This window comes from Eumetopias jubatus, unplaced genomic scaffold (genome assembly GCF_037043125.1).
Source record: "Eumetopias jubatus isolate StellerSeaLion01/CBP00866 unplaced genomic scaffold, mEumJub1_p1.0 scaffold_10, whole genome shotgun sequence".
NCBI lineage: Eukaryota > Metazoa > Chordata > Mammalia > Carnivora > Otariidae > Eumetopias > Eumetopias jubatus.
Window position 1 is genome coordinate 47,605,470 of NW_028274816.1, and position 19,652 is coordinate 47,625,121.

The window sequence follows — 19,652 nt, forward strand, 5'->3', positions numbered from 1 at the left end:
GTAAAGCCCCAAGTCTGTGTCGAGTGAGTGATTCCTGTGACTCCTCTCCAAGTCTGCGTTGTCACCCCCCCACACACACACTTGGCGGCTCCTTCTCATCTCCCAGCCGGGCCTCTCTCTGCCCTGGGGCGAGCTGTGTATCCTGGGCAGGAGCAGAGTGGGAGAGGATGGGAACCCAGAGGCACCGGTCTGGCACCGCCAGGCCCGCTAAAGCTGGACCCTCCCCACCCACCACTACCTTTCAGGCCAGCTGGCTGACATGCAAGAGGTGACACTGAGCCTGTTCATCCTCCTGGCAGGTGAGTGCCTGTGTCCCGGACTGCCTTTTCCCCAGACCCCTCCACTGAGTGGTGGCCAAGCCCCACATGTCTCTCTCTCTCTCTCTCTCTCTCTTTCTCGTGCTTTCCGCCTCCCCTGTGCGGCGGTGACTACCTGGACGGCATCTCCTTGAGGGTCACAAGTGTCGCCCTTCTGGTTTCAAGGTGCACACACAAAGACAGGACCCCTTACAGCAGCGTCTCACACAGCTAGTCACCCCCTTGAGGTGTCCTTGATGAGAGGACTCAGGCCCAGGGCTGTGTCTTCATCACCTCCCTAGCACTTTATTACGAGAGGTAACTGGGAGCTTCGCGGAGGCAGCAGTTATGCAAATCCTTTGTACCTCAGTTTCCCCAGCTGTAAAAATATGGACAATACTAGTAAGTACTTAGTAGTCCCTGCGAGGATTGCACAAGTTAGTATTTGAAAATTGGTTAGGAAAGGGCCAGGTACAGAGTAAGCACTATTTGCTTGTGCTTTAAATATAATTAAAACTTATTAATCGCCCTTTAACAAACAAAGAACAGAGCTTAGGCCCAGACCTCAGGTAGCCCACTGCTTCTGGCCAGAATGTAATCCTAATCCTTTGCTTTTATTGTATGGTTTTGTTTTGTTTTGTTTTGTTTTTATGCCTTACATCAGGCAAGACTAGCATTCCATTCAGGGTAGTGAGAGCTGCATTTTTAAAGAACGTGTATTAAGTTTATAGCTAGTAATTTGCTCTGAAAGGAAGTGGTGAGCAAACACCAGAACCGGTGGGGTGTGGACGAGGCTCTGAGAATGACTGAGAACTGGTACCATCTGTCATCTTGCCAAGAATGTTGTTCGGTTTCTGCAGGAGGGAGGATTAGCCAGGTGTCTGGAAACATCAGGCCGAAGAGTCGTCCCGAGCCACCCAGATTAAAACCTATTTCGGGAGGCAAAATGCGGGCGGGCCCGTGGGGCTCGCAGGTGTGGGGCAGCGGGGGATGGCCACACCTCCAGGTTTGGGGCTGGATCCCGGTGCCCTCAGGAGGCGGGGACCAGTCCATCGGGGGCCCTTGAGGCTCTGTGGCCCTGCTGGCCGGCTTTGCTGAGGCCAGCACGCCATCTCCCTCTTCCTGCTTCTCCCAGCAGGCCTGCCTGCCTTGGACGCCAACGACCCAGAAGGTGAGTCCGACTCCTCCATCACGCGCACCCCCAAAGTCTCCCCCGCACCCTTGCCTCCTGGCCGTTGTCCTGGATTCACATGCTTTTTTCCTTTCTTTGCAGATAAAAACAGTCCTTTCTACTATGGTGAGAGCTTGTGTCCCTCTTTTGCCGCGCCCCACCCGCACCCCCTGCTGCCATTCTGTGTCAGGGTTCCCACACGGCTTGGGTGGGGGTCCGATGTGGGCGAAACAGGGGCGAGGACAGGAAGGGGCAAGGATGGGGAGACACTGAACAGTCATCACAGCGGAATAAAGGAACGAGCCACGCCGGTCTGGCCCCTGGGCAGGTTCTCTTCCGGCAGGATAGGTGCACACAGGAAGCCGGGACAGTTCCCAAGAAGCCGTTGTTATGGTTCAAATCAACTGCTGGGAGGAGGCTCGCTTTGCAAAAACTGCCCGGAGGAACGGAGCTATTGGGTGGCCTCCTTGCTGGCGCTCAGACACAGCAAACACGCTCCAAACCCCCGGACCTTTGTACCTTCCGATCCCCCTGCCACGGCCCCCCTGCACCCACTCGGGGCTCTGCTCAGAGAGGCCTTCCCTGACCAGTCTCTCTAAAAGAGCTGCCCTCTGACTTTTTGTTCCCTGGCTCTGCTTATTTGTCTTCAGAATGCTTATCTCCACCTGACCTTCCACCAAACCTCTTATCGCTTGTTTGTGTGTAAAGGAGAAAGCACAGGAGGGCTGGGGGGCTGTCTGTTCTCTCAGCTCTGTATCCCCAGCTCCCTGCCCATCATAAGGTGCCCGATACCTACCTGTCGAATAGATGGAGGTTTGGACGGGGAGGACACAGGCAGGCACTGGTGGCCTCATCTGGGTTTCTCCTAGACTGGCGCAGACTCCGGATCGGCGGGCTCGTCTGCGCCGCGGTTCTGTGCACCATCGGCATCATCGTCCTCATGAGTGAGTGGGGACACTGGTGGCTGAGCTGGTAGGGCAGGGCTGTGGGTCCCCTCCCCCAACCATCCCCTCTCCCCTGACAGGTGGGAAATGCAAATGCAAGTTCAGCCAGAAACCCAGGTAAGATGGGTTCCCTGTGTGCCTGCCTCCTACCGAACAGACACCTTTCACTGGTGAAAGAGCTAAATCTCGCAGAAAGAGGCCTCCCGGTTCTGCCGCGGAGAATTCCTGCCACTGAGATTTCCCAGGTTTATTCTTCAGAGCTGATAATCTTCAGGGGGTCCCAAATCCTGAAAAGCTTTGGTCCCATTCCAGGAAAAATAGCCAGGAAGCTCTGTCAGGGCAAGCTGAGAATCTTCTAGCCTTGAGGGAGAGGACAAGGGGGATGGGCACACATCTCACCACTTTTCCCTCCCTAGCCACCATCCAGGGGACGCCCCACCTCTCATCACCACAGGTAAGCCAGGAACAGAATGGGGATGCAGGGAACACGGGGTGTGAGGGGTGGGCGCGTGCAAGTGTGCATGCCTGTGTGTGCACGCGCCTGGGGGAGAAAACATCCGCTCCCACAAGCTGACCCATCATCTCTCCCAGGCTCTGCCCAGAACTGTTGAGGACGGATCAGCCGAAAGGACACAGAGGTCCCTTCTCTTCCTCCAAGGAGCTCTGCACAGGAGTCCGGATTCCAGGATGGAATTCTCCCTCCTCCCCTCAGAGCACCTTGCCAGGGCCTCACTTTACCTCTCACTGGAGGGGTCTTTTTGTTCAATTTTTTTTTTTTTCTAAACATGGATCTTGCCTCCTTATTCTTCTTCTAAAAACTGATTGCCTCAAGACTCCCTATGTGTACATCAGGGTGGGCTTTTGAGGACTAGAAGGTGGATACACACTGGCAGCTGACACAGAAGCCGGCAGCTGAATCTCTGTTGGGAAAAGCCCCAGGCCTGCTGGGTGGCCTGAGGTCCGCCCTCTGCCTCCAAGGCTAGGGGGACCACAAGTGCAATTTTTAAAATTTTCTAGTAGCCAAATGGCGGACGCTTTGGGGAGTGAAAGAAAGCTCTAACCAGATGGAATGCCGGGACATTCGAGGGGACACTGAGACCATCCCAGGGAAGCAAGGACGTGGATCTTCCTACCATGATATGAGTAGTCAGATAGATTGATTTCAGTAGTCAGACCCCATGACTCTCCCACATACCCCGAGACCCCACTTTATTATAGAAAACCCTTCCTAATACCCAACCGTCCTTGTGAGACCTTCAAATAATTCCACACGACACTCCTAATTATATAGAGTGGCCACATGGTGTGAGAACCTCCAAGGAGCCTCAAACTCCATTGAGACTCCCCAGTACCCTGTAAGATCTCCAAAATGCCCCCAAGGGCCACCCCGTAAAATGCCTAAAACCCTTTAATTAAAGCACCCAAAACTATCTCCTACAATGCCCTGAGACATGACCCCAAGAAGAGACCCATAATAAACCAGCGACTTGTCCCCTAATAATGCCTTTATATCCCTCGAACATCCCATGAGCCGCCCCCCCCCCACCCGCCGCCAATCCATGAGCCCACACTCATGGGGCAAGCGAAAGCGCACCAGGGCAGCCAAAATGCACCTCCCCGTAATACTGCTCCTGGGACACCACTCCTCCCCCCATGTCACTCATGAAACACCCTCAACATCGAGCGGGACAGGTGCACAGCGCGTTTATTGAGCTCATACACTTTCCGTCCTCTCCCCTGACCCTCACTGGAGACGCGTAGCCGGGGCTCCCCGCAACAGCTCCTGCTCACCCACCTGTTTCCCGCGCACGCGCAAGAGGGCCACCACACTGGGCTTCCGCCTGGGCTGCAGGCATGCGCACAAGCAGCAGAGGAAGTTAGCAAGCCCGGCAGGGAGGCCGGCCCAGCGACTGATGACGTCACGGAGGCGGGCGCTAAAAGCGATTGGCCGATGGAGTTTAGAGGGAAGGGGGAGCTATCTCTTCCTCAGTACTTTCACAGGGAGCAGGAGGGGTGGGAGTGGGTTGAGGGGGGCACTTCCAGACCTCACGGAGTTCTGCACATTACCCCCATCATGACTTCTGTATCCCGGCTCCTTGCAAGTGCCCCAGCCCGAGCCCCCAAGTCATCCTTAGTCGGGGCATGTGCCCCTAGCCGAGATGTTGCTTATGACTTGAAGGACAGCTCTTGCCTTGAGCTTGGCCTGTGGTCAGTACCTCACAGGGACCATCAGCCAGAGTAGGGCCAGGAGCCCAAGTGGGTGTCCAGCGGCCTGGGCCTCCCTGGGCCACTGCCCCCTTCCCTCCAAGCCATAGCCAAGGTCCCGTGGGGTCTCAGGCACTGAGGTCTAACTCGTGATGCTGGTAGATCTGTGTGGGGCCCTTGAAGCAAGCAGCGAAGAGGAAGCGTCTGCCGGCCAAGGTGATGGGGGCAAAGGCACGAGGGGCCACCAGGGCTGGGGGTCCCAGCTCCTGCAGAGGCTCCAGGAGCCCCTTGTCAGGCTCAAAGCGGAAGACCTGGCTGAAGGCGAAGTCACTGCCCAGGATGGCCAGCTGGTCCCTGGCGATGAGCAGTGGCTGAAAGACGTGGGCACCACGTGAGGGAAGCTGCTGCAGCGGGCGGAACATGGAGCCATCCCAGCGCATGACCTGTGAAGTGTGGCGACTAGTTAGGGCCTGGGGTCCAGGAGGGCCAGGCCTGCCGGTAGTCCTCTGGGCTTCAGAGCACCTGGAACAGCTTGGAGACAGGCCTGTAGGTCCCCAAATGCCTGCAGCTTTCCTGCCTTCATACCTGTCACCATCCTGCTGCCCAGGCCCCAGACTTGAAGTCATTCTTGGCTCTTCTCTCTCCCTCACACTCCACATGGAATCAGTCAGTTTTACCTACGGTGGTATCTGTTTGTCCCATCTCCTCTGGCCGCACTCTGCCCAGCCACAGTCACCTCCCTCCGGGACGGTAGGCTCTGCCCTGGGCTCCCCACTCCCATCCCTGCACCCACAGTCTGCTCCCCACACACATGACCCGTGAACACCTGAGTCAGACCACTGCCTTCTAGGCTCAGAGCACTCCGCTTGGCTGTTCCTCACCCCAGAATAAGAATGCTGGTGGGGGTGGGCCGTCAGCCTTGGGGTCCAGAGTGTGGTGGCTGTGGCCAAATGTAAGTCTCAGAGTGTGTCAGAGTTACAGAGCTGGAGGGTGGGGCCCAGTGTCAGTGTTGAGGGGATAGGAAGTGGCTTATGGTCAGCCAGCCTGGAGGAGTCACAGTGGTCTTGGGGTCAGTGGAGGGGTGGCCAGAGTTCAAAGATCAGTACATTAGGTGGGGTCAGAGCTCGAAGGTCAGCCTGTGAGGTCAGGTCAGAGTGTAGAGGCCCGTGTGCAAAGGTGGGGTCAGCGCTGAAAGACCAGCCCACACGAGGGGGGAGTCTGCGGCAGGTCAGTCTGGCTTGTGGCCTCCACCGCCTGCCCCACCTGACTGGGCCGGGCCTCACCATGGAGTCCCCGATGTAACGCGTCAGGCACAGGAACACATCCCCACCAGCCTGGAAATGGCGTGTGGCATAGACGTCCTCGGCCTCGGGGATGTCCGTGCGCCTCTCGAAGCGGCCCCCGAGCCAGTGGAAGAGCACGGGCCGCTGGGAGGCGGAGGCCAGCAGCAGATGGGGCCGGCCGTCCAGCTCCAGGGCCTCGGCGTCCGTGTCCCGGTGCCAGGCGTGCAGGCTCTGGCGGGGGTAGAAGCCGGGCCCGTCCTGGCACAGCAGCGTGGTGCTGCCTGCCTTGGAGGCGTCGGCCACCACGAAGCAGGGTCGCCCGTCCAGCCACAGGAGCTCGGCATCGTTGGGCCGCAGCAGCCGCCGTGGGGCCAGGGCCTGCGTGGGGGCCAGGCGCAGGCCGGGGCTGGGCCGGGCCCACAGCTGCGAGCCCCCCCACAGGCGGGCGGCCAGCATGAAGAGGCGCGGGCCCAGCACCAGCGGCTTGCAGGACACCACCGAGGGCGCTGTGTGTGGGGGGGGGGTCGGGGAGCCGGAGGGCAGGTTAGGCCGCGGGGCAGGTCAGGTCCACCAGGCAGGCTCTTGGGCAGGCAGGGGGATGGAAAGTCGGGGCGGGGGGAGGGCTCACCGGACAGCTCTTCCTCAGGCCGGAAGCGCTGCAGGCTGTAGTCCCAGGTGAGGATCAGGCAGCGGCCCGCAAAAGGCTGTGCCAGGACGACATGGGGCTCCCCCTGGTAGGAGAAAGACTCCACGCCCAGCGCCGACTCCCCAACCATCTGGAACCAGGACAGCTCTGGGGGGCGGCAGGAGAGAGTCAGGCAGGCACGAGGGAACCCCGCGGGCCCTCATCACTGAGCCTCGGTTTGCACATCTCTGAAATGAGGACCATCGTGGTGTGCACCTCACAGGGACACGGAGTGGAATCTTTTCATCGATAGATGAATTAAGTCACAACAACAGGGGAATGCTTTATTTTCTGAGCCGCATGACATCATCAAATCATTGCTAGATGCAACGTATTTCTTAATTCATTTGACGTCACAAGATCCCCGTGAGGGACGTTTCATTCTATCCATTCTACAGATGAAAAAGCTATCCCATCTTCCACGAACGAGGATTGGGGCACAGAGCTGCCCACCATGTGATCCCAGCACCTCCCTCCTGAACTTAGGTACGGCCTTGTCCAGGCCAAGTTCGCCGTGGAGAAAGAGCAAAGTGCTGAGGGTAATGCTCGCCTCGTTTGTTTGACAATGGCTCATCCTGGACCTGGTCTCTTTCCCCTTCTCCCCATGGCCTGGCAGGTGGACGTGCCACGACTCCGTTTCAACCATGAAAACCAGGACAATACCCAGGGGCTGCCCCACCCGCCTGGACTGCTCGCCTCAGACCCTTCTGTCTTCTTTGAGTCACGGGATTCTGAGCCTCTTGGTTATGGCCTCTTAGCTTTTATGGAAATGATGCACCAAGGTTGCCCAGCTTGGGTGGAGGAGCCGGGTGTAGACTCCAGGTTATAATACTTTACTCTATGTGCCAGGCCCTGTTTCCAGGCACCGGAGTTGAAGCAACGAACTGAGCCACCAAGGATGCCCACCCAAAGCTGGATCTTTGAGAAATGGCCATCATATCATCACCCTCCGCCTTTCCCCGTGCCTTGGGCTCTGGGAGGGCTCTGCTCGAAACCCTCCATGGCTTCCCACGGCCCTCAGGGAAAAATCCACTCTATTCTCTGTAGCTTTCAAAGTCCTACACAGTGAGGCCTTTGCTGACTTGGACCTCACCTGTGTCCTTCCCTTCACTCACACCCCCGAGACACTGCCTGCCTTTGACCTGCAAGCAGGACAGACTCTCTGCTGCCTCAGGACCCTGCACACGCTGTCCCCTCTCTCCAGAGGGCTCTTCCTTCTGTACTTCACTGAGCTACATCTGGATGTAAAGCCACCTCTTCAGAGAAGCCTTCTCCAACGCCCCATGGAAGGTAGGACCACCCTGCCACCGTAATCTCCCTCATGGCTCCCTGTGTTTATCACAACGTGTAGCATACTTTTGTTTCTGCAACATTTTATTCAATGTCTACGTCCTCACCCGCCAGAGCTCTGAGGGCAGGGCCCATTGCTGTCTGGGTTGCCACAGTGTGCCGACTGCCTCTCACAGGGCCGGACACAGAGTGGCCCTCAGTGACTGTGGGACAGCTGAATAAAGAGTGACCCTTACGTTAAATTCTCTGGTTCTATGAGTCCCACAAACCCAAAACACGACTTACACTTAGATGCTGGCAAGAATTGATTATTACATTAATAGCCTTACCCACTCCTTCAGGAAGCCCTCCCTGGCCCTCCCGCTGTGCCTGGCCCTCGCTCTGGCTCGGGGCGCCCACAGCTCAGTAGGCTTCCCCCACCCCAGTCCTGACCACTCCAGGCTCTCACCCTCCACCTTTCCCCGTGCCTTGGGCTGTGGGAGGGGCAAGAGCCAGGGCCATCCTCATCACCGCTGTGCCTCTTGCCCTGCCCAGGGCCCATAAAGGCACCAAAATGTATTTATGGGAAAGCAACGTGATCATAGCAAGTATTTTTAAAAGGTCATTTTTATATTAATAACAACCACCAAAATGCACATTTATGAAGGCCTCCCATCCAAGGCTCGGCACCACATGCGGGCGTGGATGCATCACTGAATTCTCGCTGCAATCCTACGGCACGGTTTATTACCTCCATTTTACAGATGAGGAAACTGAGGCTCAGGGAGCTGATGCTCATGCTCAGGGGCTCACAAGCTGGGAAACAGCAGAGCAGGGAGCGAGGTGAGCCCTTCAGCCCTGGGAGCCATTCCCCTGCTCTCCCACCTTCTTCTGGGACCCCTGCGGCCCCTCCCACCCTGCCGGGAAAGCCCCCACCTATGGCTCTGCACTTGAACGTCTTGGGGTCGAGGTGGCGGAGCTGCCTGTGGGCCAGAGCAGTGGGGCCGGCGCAGGCCCCAGTCCCCACGCTGGCATTCACGGCGGGCATCCACTGCAGGAGCCAGAGGACGCGGCAGTCACACTGGAACGGGTTCCCGCGGAGGTCCCTGGGGCAAGAGGCCGGGGAGGGGCTGCGACCTGGCTTCCACCCCCCTGGAGGCCACGTTCCCCGCCCCCCTCCCCAGGCAAGGGTTCGGGATGGGGCCTACGGAGGAACCACTGCCACCATACTTCTCTGTGTCACCAAAAGTGGGCAGAGCACTCCCCTTCCCCCTCAAACAGCCCCCAGCTCCCCTGACCCACCCAGCCCCCTTGAGCCTCACACATGAGTTAGGGTCTCCAGGCCTCGGAACAGGAATCTGGGGAGGGTCTCGAGATTATTATTGGCCAGGCTCCTGGTGGAAGGAGAGAAGGAGGAGGAGCCATCACCAGCGACCCGGATCCCCTGTGTCCCTGGGTGATGGGGTTTGGGGGTGGGCGGCTGTCAGGGCGGGCTGGTGAGGCGGAAGGGAGGGGTGAGGTCTTGGGGGAGGCACGCACAGATGTGTGAGGGAGCGGAGTCCTCTGAGAGCGTTCTTAGAGATGGAGCCAATCTCATTGTCCTCAATGAAGCTGTGGAGGGAAGGGGGGTGAGGGGGAGGCCCTCGGTTCCCTGCTGTGCCCCGCCCCCCGCCGGCGCCGCTTGGGGAAACTCACCCCATTTAAGCCATAGGCCACTGGAATGTGCTGAAGCCTCCCCAGAAACCTGTCCTCCCCAAGGTTCCGGGCGATCATCCCAGGAGGCAGGAACCTAACCCCGTGCTCACTGCCAGCCTCACAGTGAACTCTGCCGGCTCACCGACCCCAGCACTAGCTTCGATGTCATCACCCACACCTCCGCCATCATCCATCATGACCCACCCCCGTGCCTCCATCACCATCCCCCACCCCAGTGCCAACAGCATGGCTGAGACTATGGTCAAAGCCAAGCTGTGCCACCACCACCACTGACCCCGGCACCGCCACCCACTCCCGTCACCCACACCAACGCATTGTCACCAAGCCTCACCCAGCACTACTGGGAAGCATCACTAACAACACAGCCTCCATGACAACCCCGACAGGACTGCCACCATCGTCACCGACGCCGCCACCGTCACCAAAAGCACGCGGACCAGCATTGGCAATACCAACATCGCCAGGACGCCCCGCACTCCCTTCTTCACCCACCACCGGCACGGCTGCTGCCACAACTCCCGTTCACACCTACACCTCCAGCACCACCACCAAACCCAGTACCAGCCGCCGTGCCCTCCCAGCAACGCCAACGCTGGGATTAACAACGCCCACAACAGCGACGGCACCAACACCAGCCCCTCAGACCTCGTCATCGGTATCGCCCCCAGCACCGGCGCCATTGGGGCTGCCATTTTGACCCACGTCACCCCCGCGTCATCATCCTCAGTACCGCCACTGCTTCCCGGGGAGCCGCAGCGACAGGGTCCCCATCAACACCATGGTCACCAATGCCGACACAACCACCCCCATCACCCCCGTCACCACCTCAGAGTTGTCTCCTGTTCATACGAAACATTTTCTTGTCTCTAGCCTCTTTGGTCTCTCCCTGGGCTCCCCTAAGTCAGGGAAGGCCAGAAATAGTCTTGGGTGGTCCAGGTCCTTTGTGGCTCTTGAGGCACAGAGAGGGGAGGTGAGCAGGCTGAGATCACATAGCTGAGCAGGAGCCCTGACCCCACCCGAGACACCAGGCCTCTTGCCCCTCCAGGAGGGACCTTCATCCAGACACCCCCCCACCCCTCAACGTGCCAATGAGCCCCTACCTCCCTCTACTGTCGGAGCCACAGGTGGGTCCCTGCTTCCTCTCCCGAGCCCCCACCCCAGCCGCCATCCCCTGGCCTCACTCACAGGTACTGCAGGTGGGACAGGCCCGCAAATGCATCGTCCTCAATCACAGAGAAGGAGTTGGATGTGAAGAGGCTGACAAGGGAGCAAGAAAGCCATTTTTCCAGAATTGCTGCCCCCTCTTTGACATGTTAACGTTGTCCCCCCAACCCTCATGCGCATGGTCTCACACAGGTACACGCGATGCTTTCGCAGACATGCGCAAACACACACGTCAGCACGCACCCCCCACGCACCGGTGCGAACACCCCCCCCACTCCCTCGAGCTAGCTGTCGGCTCAGCTGGGCCCCACTCACAGCAGGTGCAGTGTGGGCACCCTCAGGAAGCTGCCGGCCTTCAGCTGGGTGACTCCAGTCCTAACGAGTGAGCTGGGGACGTGGGCAATGGTGGGTGAGGAGGAAATCACCCCAACACCCCGGTCCCGCCCCAGAGCCGTCTCCTGCCTGGGGGACCCTGGCATGCTGCCCCAACCCCGGATGTCTTTCCTTTCCATCCTAGGGAAACAGCCACTTGGCAAGGATCCTGGCAACATTCAGCTTCCCACCCCCCGACCGCCCACGGCCGTCCCTTCCCCCCCCCCCCCGGGCCCCAAATGCTGCCCTGGGCTTTGGAGTCTCCCTTCAGCTCCTGTCCAAATCCCAGCAGCTCCCTTTGAGGCATCCCAACATCCTTCGCTGCCCACCTCCCAAGATCCTAAAGGGTCCCTGCTTCCTCGGGGGCCCCGGCACCCTGCCCCCAGCCCCCAGCCCCCAGGGCCCCAGGACACCCATCCTCACCCTCAGGAGGGCCTGACACTCACAGTGACAGCAGGGTCGGGGAGAAGCTCTCGGGCAGGTCCGGAGAGCCCTCACACAGGGCACTATCCTTGGAGCAGGAGCAGCTCAGAGGACACTTTCCCTTTGGTGGTCTCCAGGCCACCCCCACGCCGGCTCCAGCCAGCAGCAGTAGAAGCACGCCCGCCCCTCCCATGCCCCTCACCCCTGCGGCTTCTCTCTGCCCACCCAGCTCAGCGGGCTGGGGCCGCTACATCTGCTGCACCAGGCGACCCTCCATCGCGCCAGCTGGCACACTCTGTGCCGGCTTGTCTCTCCTTTCTCTGTCTCTCTTTCAGCCTCCCTCTCTTGTCCAATTTTCTATTTCTCTTTCCTTTTCTTGTCTCTCTCTCTTTTTGTGTTTCTGACTCAGTGAGTTAGCTTCCCACTCTCTGTCTTTATTTCCGTCTGTCTCTCTGTCTCTGTTTCTCTCTGTCTCTGTTTCTGTCCTCAATCTCTGTTGGCGCGCGCGCGCGTGTGTGTGCGTGTGTGTGTGTGTGTGTGTGTGTGTGTGCGCGCGCGCGCGCCCGCGTGTCCCGCTGTCTGGTGTCTTTATTTCTCACCACCCTTTCCAGTTCCCTGTTCTTCCCCTCCTCCCACGCCCCTTCTCCTTGGAGGTTTGGGAAAGGGACTCACTGGGCACTGGGTGCGCCCGGCAATGCAGCCTAAGAAGGAGGAGGGGGTCAGAGGCCGTAGAAGAGCAGCCCTAACGAAGGGACTGGAGGGCCCCATGGGAGGGGAGGGGCCACAAAGGGCCGGAGCTGCCCTGACCCCTCTCAGCCAGCCCCCTCCCCAGATTCTCCACTCCACCCCACTCGGAGTGTGAGGAGGATGTCACCAGGGTGGGGACCGGATGGTTCGGCAGGCGGAGGGGCTGGGAGGAGAGACCACTGGGGGGCTGGAGCCATCCTGGCCACGCCCAGCCAGCCCCCTCCCCGGGCTCCCAGGAGGGTGTGATGTGCCGGGTCATCAAGGCTTAGAGGAGTCCAGCTGCTCCCTCTGGTGGTCAAGCTCGGCAGGGCAGCTGCCCGGCCCCAAACCCACAGCCTCCCTCGCCAGCCTGAAATTAACCCCTTGAGTGCCCACCACCCACTGGGACAAGGAGCCAACTCAGGGGAAAAATGAGGTGAAGATGCCACTGCCCCCTTCCTCAGCGTTGGCTCTGCACTAGGCCCTGTCCTAAAACTTTGTCTATTGGCTCATACCAACCTCATCACAACCCTCTGAGGTTGATCTTATTATATGGCTATTTTACAGATGGAAACATTGAGGAGAGAGGTCAAGTTAATTTGAGATTTGGGTTACCAGCTGGGGCAGGGCCAGCGCTCAAGCCCAGGCAGCCGGCTCCAGGGGCCTCTCTGCGTGATTTTTGTGTTCTTTCTTGGGAGATCTGAACTCATGGATACTGGTCGTTTTCATTCGGACTAAGCTTTTAGCAATTTCGATAGATTTCGCCCATTAAATAAGAAAAATAAATAAATGACACTTGTTACCCAACCTGAAACAGCAGTAATAATAATCATTGAGCACTTCCCGTATGCCTGACTTAACATGAATTTATTCCGTTCTCACAACGGCCCCGTGAGGTGGGTCATACTACTGGCCCCCACTTTGCAGATGGGAAAATTGAGGCATGAGGAGGTTAAATGATTCACCTCATGGCCACGGCTGCACATACTCAGAACACTTAACAGCACCAGCTTCCTTCTGAGGTGACTACGAGTTTATCCCCATTTTACAGAAGGAGAAACAGCCTCAGAGTGGTTACATCATGTGCCCAGCTTCACCCAGCTAGAAAGTGGTTGAGCTGCTCCACTCTGGAACAGTGGGCCTTGTGAGGGGGAGAAGCCAAGGACGGGCTGGAGCTGGCCAGGTGCCCCCAGCCCTGCTTGCCTTCCCTGCTTCTCTGTCAGCCCTCCCCAGGGCTGCATAAACATCAGGGTTATCATTAACCAGAGACTGCCGGTGACCCTGGGGTACAGGGCCATGAGGGGCAGAGGCTCAGACGTACAGGGATGAGGGTGCATTTCAAAGCCCCCTGGGTCCTCTGAGGTGGGTCCCCTGTGTGTGTGTGTCCAGGCTCTCCATGCCTGTGCCTGAGTATGCGCATGCCCACGTGCTCCCCACTCGTGTCCTCCAGAGTCTGAGCCCATGTCTGACCCTTTCAGGGTAGGGGCAGTTTCTGTCCTTAACCACCAGGGACCTCAGGAGAATCAGCTCCACCTTCCTAAGCCTCGGTTTGCTCATCTCTGAAATGGAGTTAATAAGAAGCCTGTGTTGGGTTCAGAGACCTCTGAGCCTGGCCCAGTGTCATACGTACGATCTCGGTGATTTCTCCATTTTATGGGACAGAGAACTGAGGCACAGAGAGGTCACACGGGCTGCTCAAGGTCACACAACCAGGAGTGGCAGAGCTCAGACCCGGAACCAGCTTTCTCTGTCACCAGGGCCTGTGAGTCTGGCCCACGTGTGAGGACAGCGTGTGTGTTACGCAACAGCACAGAGCCCCACAGGCCCCGTGAGATCAGGAAAGGGGAGGTTTGGGGTTAAAAGTGTCAACACACATTTGGTGGCGTGTCACAAGTGTGTCAACACAAGTGTGTAGGCCTGTCTGCCTGTGACAGGGCCCTGTTGGCCTGTGCATGAGGGTATGAACACAGTTTGTGTGTGTCTGTTTTTGTGGTTATGTGTAAGAGTGGCGGGCTGTGTGGCGGTGTCCTTGACAGAATTTCTGCTTCCCTTTGTGCCCACAGAAGTGTGGGTAGGCACCTGCGTACATATGTACACAGCGTGTGGGCCTTCCCATCCCTGAAACTGGAGGAGAGCTAGCTGTGCGTCTGGGCTGTTGAGTGTATTTATGTGTGGTGTGTGTATCAGTGTGTTTCTTTTTTTTTTAAATTTTATTTATTTATTTGACAGAGAGAGAGACACACAGCGAGAGAGGGAACACAAGCAGGGGGAGTGGGAGATGGAGAAGCAGGCTTCCCGCGGAGCAGGGAGCCTGATGCGGGGCTCGATCCCAGGACCCTGGGATCATGACCTGAGCCGAAGGCAGCTGCTTAACCAACTGAGCCACCCAGGCGCCCATCAGTGTGTTTCTGTACAGCCGTTTGTATGTCTTCACAAGAATGTGACCATTTGTAAGGGTGGACACGTGTGTGGCGAGGTCTTTGGGTCTCTGTATGGTCTCTGTACCATCCATCTGAATATGTGTGTGTGTGCGTGTGTGTGTGTGTGTGTGTGTGTGTGTGTGTGTGGTGTGCCCTCCTGGGGGCCGTCACAGTCAGCAGCAGACAACACACACACACGCTGAAATGACCCCACAATAGCCCTGTGGTTCTGCCCAGGTCCCTGCAGAACCCTGGGGTCAGGGGTCAGTGGGCTCCTAAGCACTCAGACGGGGTGACCTTAGGCCCCGACTGGGCCCCATCCCCAGGGATCTCACAGAAAACCACTGACACCCACCTTCCCACCGCAGGGCAGAAGCTCTCGGAGGTGGGCCCGAGGCCCGAGCGTGGGTACGTGCCCGCGTGGGTACGTGCGTGCGAGCATGTGTGTGTGTCTGTGGTCCCGTCCTCCCTGCCAACGCGGCCCTTCTCCAGCGATCCCAACACATCTCCTGCGGCTCCTCCATCTGAGCTGAGAGAGTTAACCTAGCGGGCCAGGGCGGTCTGGGCTGGGGGCCGCCCCCTGGCCCCCCTCCAGCCCCGGCTCCAGTTACAGCTGCTGGTTGGGGAGGGTAGGGGTGGGGTTGGGCTGGGAGGGGAGACCGCTGAGGGCGGGCGCAGTCCAGCTCTGGGCCAGGGGGTCCAAAGTGCTCACCCCCGGCACGGCCGGACGTTTGGGGGCCTTTCAGCAGGGGACAGCCTGATTGGGGTGAGCGTCCCCTGCCCTCCCCTCCAGGCCTCACCCCTCGCCTGGCTGGGCCACCTATTTTGGGAGCAGGAGTGGCCAGCCCGTGGCTTCCCAGGCAGGCCGGACCCAAGAGGAAGGGAGTGTGGGTAGGACGGTGGGGTTCCCCAGGAGTGGGCGTGTGGGTGCAACGTCTCCCTCCCCTGCCGCTGCGTGTGCACCCTGGCTGGGGGGGGGGGTTTCAGACACTCACGTGCGTAGGTCGGGTTGCGTCACGATTTGGGGGCACTGAAGGCTCAGATGAAGAGTATCGTTTTAGTGACTGTCTCCACCCCACGGCTTGCTCCAACCAGGAGTTTGGGGGAATGGGTGTTGTCTCCACTGCAGCCCCACTGCCTGTGCTTGAGTGTGTGTGTGTCTGTGTGTGTGTGTGTATGGGTGTGTGTCCCTGCCCCTGGCATCTGTCTTCTGTCTCTCGGCCCCACTGCTCTGGGCCTCATGCCACTTGCCTGGCCGTGTCCGCCCATGAAAGATATCACCCAGAGGCAAGCAGAGGGGATGTTTTCCCCCCTGTTCTCATCATTTCCAGAAGAAGAAAAGGGGTGGCCTTTCCCACAGGAGCAGCCTGGAGCCATGTGGCAGCCGGGCCTCACCCCGGCAGGGTTGTGCGTGACCCCCGAGTGGGGGAAGGAAGGCTGTTGCCATGGTGGCCTGTGTGAGGCAAATTCCTCCAGGGTGAAGTGGGAGATATTTATACCCAGGGTCAGGCAGAGAGCGGGCTCGTGGCCGAGGGCCGGAGAGCTGGGATATTACGCGGACACAGGGAGGCCCTGGTGTGCCGGCAGGTGGACCCTTGGGCGGGTCCTGCCTGCATTGTCCCTCATCCCTCACCGCGTGTGTCTGTCTCTCCACTTGGGTGGGGCAAGCCATCCTGCTCTTCCCATGGGGTAGGTGTGGGGCATCTGGGGCCTGCTGTGGGGAGGCCCGGGCCTGTGGGAGACCCCTGTAGACTGTGTGTCTCACCCCTGCCCTTGCTGTGTGTCGTACAACCCCCACTGTGACTTGTTTTGGTGACACTGTGTCCACATGAAGCGGGGGGTACCCCTGTTTCTCCCAGTGGCCAAGTTGGATGATGGACACTTTTGGAATCAAACCCCTGGACTCTGATTTAACCCCCTGGGTTCAAGTCCTAATGGTGGGGGGGAACGAGGGAACATATTTCTTGACCCTTGGTGTCCCCCAGGACAATGGCGCCTCTCTACCACATCTTGGTTCTCTGTATGGGTTTTCTCACCACAGCAAATGCAGGTGAGTCTGGGGTATGTAGCCCACCACGCACCTCAGTCCCAAGGGAGGCAAGGTGGGGGAGCCCTTCAAGAGAGCCAAGTTAGAGACTCCAACCTAAACTGAGTCAGTTGGGGTACCGGGAAATTGGGGGTTTCACATGGGGTCCAGTCACAAGCTAGTATTTGGGGTAGGGGAGTGGATGCAAGGTCAGGCCAAGGTGGACAGTGGGATGGAGGCCCATTTCCCTCGAATGACAGAATCACTGACAGCATGGGATAAGACAGAAAGCGGGGGCAGTTAGGTGCCCCCTGCCCCACCCAGGACAGTGCAGGAGGCAGCTAAGATCCAGAGAGGGTGGGCAGCCTGCTCAGGGTCCAACAGTCCCCAGGCTCTCAGCCCAGGAGAATAAAGCCCCCAGAAGGTCTCTCTTTATGTCCTTCTCTGTCCAGAGTTCCAGGAAGCATCCAACCCTTGACTTCTTTCTCTTTCCAGAACCTCCACAGGAACACGACCCGTTCACCTATGGTGAGGGAGGGAGGGGTGTCTATCCGTGGGCGCTGGGAGCGATGGTCTGGGTTTGTCCATCCCGTCCTCATTACTGCTCTGTCTCCATCTCTGTCTCTCTGACTCTGTTCAAGGCTCTGTCACTCTCCTTCTCTCTCTCTTGTCTCTCAGAGATCTCTCACTCCTTGTTTTGATCTCCCCTTGTCTGTCTCTCTGTGTCTCTATTTGATCCCTCTCTGTCTCTCGAAGTCTTTCTCCTTTAACCTCTCAGTATCTCATGGCTCATCCTCTGCTGTGCCTCCCTCTCTCCCCTCTCTGTTCCCCTCATTCTCTCCACCATCCTCCCCTACTTCCTGGTTTCCTCCCTCCTCCCTGCCCTGCCCCCCGCCCCCCTTTCCTTCCCACCCTTTCCTCCCCCATCCCTCTCTTCCTTCCTATCTTCTTCCTCCTCTCATCGAGCTCCTCTATCCCCTCCCCCTCCCTGATCCCCCCGGGCCCCTCCCTCCCCATTCGGCTCCCCTCCTCTCCTTCCTCCTCTCCTCCTTGCCCTCACTCTCCTTCCTGCCGCCCACAGACTACCAGTCCCTGCGGATCGGAGGCCTCATCATCGCCGGGATCCTCTTCATCCTGGGCATCCTCATCATCCTGAGTGGGTACCTCCACGCCACTACCTCCAGCCCCCGCAAGTGCGGCTTGCCGTCCCCGCCCCCGCCCCCGCCCCGTCTCCGCCCTCTGCCCGCCCTGTTGACGCCCCTACCCTCTCCCGGCCCCGCCCCACCCCTGTCCCCACGGCCCCGCCCCTCGCGGGCCTGGGCCGGCTCACGAGCGCCGCTCGGTGCCTGCCTAGAGCTGAATCTCAGCCTCGTCCTCCTCCCACCCCCACCCACAGGCAGAAGGTGCCGGTGCAAATTCAACCAGCAGCAGAGGTAAGAGGCCCCTCCGGGCTCTCACTCACCTACTTTTGCTCCAGAGGGGCGCTGGGGGTGAGGCGGGGAGTCCACCGGACCCGCAGCCAGAGACCCTTCGGCAAATATGTATTAAGCACCTACTATGTGCCAAGCCCCAAGACGGGCCCTGGGGACCAAGCGGTGAATAGACAAACCGCCCTCCCTGCCTGGCTGAGCTCCCAGCCCAGTGGGGGCGGCGGCCGTGGGTTCCAACAGCCTCACAAATATAAAATCACAAAGCGTGATAAGTGCTGTGAGAGAAGGAGCCACGGCGAAATGAGATCACCGCACTTGGCGGCCCAGTTTAGCTCAGCGTCCTGTTCCTAGCTCTTTGATTCATCTTTAAATAAAAATTTAAAGCAATGTATGAATACCTTCTCCATGTTAAAACAATTGTAGATGTGATTTTAAATAATAGCTAATGTTTAGTCCCAAGTGCCAGATACTGTTTATTGTGTATTATCTTATTTACTCCTCACACCCCTTGCATGAGGTAGGTGCTGTTGTTAACCTCATTTTACTGATGAGGAAACCGAGGCACAGGGAGGTGAAGTCACTTGCTGGAGATCACTCAACTAGGAGATGAGGGTTCTGGGTTTCTAGCCTACGCTGACTCCAGGCCGTCTGCCCTCAAGTCCTTCGGCCACTCCTCCCCCACCAACTTCCAGGCTCTTCCCCAGCACTCCGGGAGGCACTTGGAGCGCCTCCTGCCACACGCTTAAACCGCTCCTGGGTGCGCCCGATTTTCTGGCGGACCCTGAACCTGCTCCTTGCCCATCTCTGGCCCTCAGTACAGGGGTCTGTGAAATTAGGGCTGCGCTGGGGGATTCATGGGGGCGGCTGCCTCTCTCCTTTTTCATCTCCAATTCCTTCTGCCAGGACTGGGGAACCTGATGAAGAGGAGGGAACTTTCCGCAGCTCCATCCGCCGTGAGTCTGGGGAGACTTCGGGTGTTTGGGGGTGAGGGCGGGTTCCAAGAGCCCCTTTCCTGGCCGGGACAGGCGCGTGGAGGGAGGGGCTTGATCTGAAACCAGAGGTCCGGGAGTTGCCCTGCTGCTCCCCGCTCCGCAGGAGCTGGGGTGCCCCTCCTGACACCCGAACTCTCCGTGTTCCCCCTCAGGTCTGTCCACCCGCAGGCGGTAGAGACACCTGGCGCGATGGAACCCAGCCAGGTCCTGCAGCTCGGGCTAGGCTGGGGGGTAGGGGGAGGAGAAGGGGGCGAAGGGTGGGATGGGATGGCTGGGGGGCTCTCTTGCCTCTCACCTTTTTCACCCCCACAGGATTCCCCTGGCTCCTGATGCCTGCCACCTACCACCTGCGCGCCCACCGCCACCTGGACTGCCCTTTCCCCCAGCCCTGCCCCCACAGACTCCTCTCTGCCGCCCAGACTTCAATAAAACGTGCTTTTCTCTCTTGACAGCGCTTTGTGGATCTGTCAGTCCCTCTGCGCGAAAGCCCGGGCGCCCCCTTGGCCCCGGCAGGGGGCGCCCCCACCCTT

The 19,652-nt window shown here is 58.8% G+C and overlaps 3 protein-coding genes across 4 annotated transcripts; 2 read left to right on the plus strand and 1 right to left on the minus strand.

Moving 5' to 3' along the window:
- The first annotated feature begins 259 nt into the window (after positions 1–259).
- On the plus strand, positions 260–3,022 carry FXYD3 (FXYD domain containing ion transport regulator 3). Its single transcript, XM_028123659.2, has 7 exons — positions 260–299; positions 1,435–1,467; positions 1,570–1,593; positions 2,337–2,411; positions 2,492–2,528; positions 2,828–2,865; positions 3,003–3,022. The coding sequence occupies exons 1-7, from the start codon at positions 260–262 to the stop codon at positions 3,020–3,022; spliced, it is 267 nt and encodes an 88-aa protein (XP_027979460.2).
- Positions 3,023–4,582: 1,560 nt separating this feature from the next.
- Positions 4,583–11,721, minus strand: LGI4 (leucine rich repeat LGI family member 4). Of its 2 annotated transcripts, none has more exons than XM_028123572.1 (9): positions 11,552–11,721; positions 11,049–11,120; positions 10,755–10,826; positions 9,393–9,464; positions 9,176–9,247; positions 8,790–8,959; positions 6,528–6,692; positions 5,900–6,405; positions 4,583–5,059 (listed from the first exon to the last, which is right to left on the minus strand). In XM_028123572.1, exons 1-9 carry the CDS (start codon positions 11,719–11,721, stop codon positions 4,745–4,747), a joined length of 1,614 nt encoding a protein of 537 aa, XP_027979373.1. In that variant the 3' UTR covers positions 4,583–4,744. The 2 variants fall into 2 exon arrangements, with proteins under 2 accessions (XP_027979373.1, XP_087884594.1); XM_088028468.1 differs by having other exon boundaries at positions 11,049–11,246.
- A 4,637-nt stretch (positions 11,722–16,358) lies between these two features.
- FXYD1 (FXYD domain containing ion transport regulator 1) lies at positions 16,359–19,342 on the plus strand. Its single transcript, XM_088026930.1, has 7 exons — positions 16,359–16,363; positions 16,604–16,724; positions 17,153–17,228; positions 17,782–17,856; positions 18,016–18,133; positions 19,034–19,083; positions 19,275–19,342. Exons 1-7 carry the CDS (start codon positions 16,359–16,361, stop codon positions 19,295–19,297), a joined length of 468 nt encoding a protein of 155 aa, XP_087883056.1. The 3' UTR covers positions 19,298–19,342.
- The last annotated feature ends 310 nt before the right edge of the window (positions 19,343–19,652 follow it).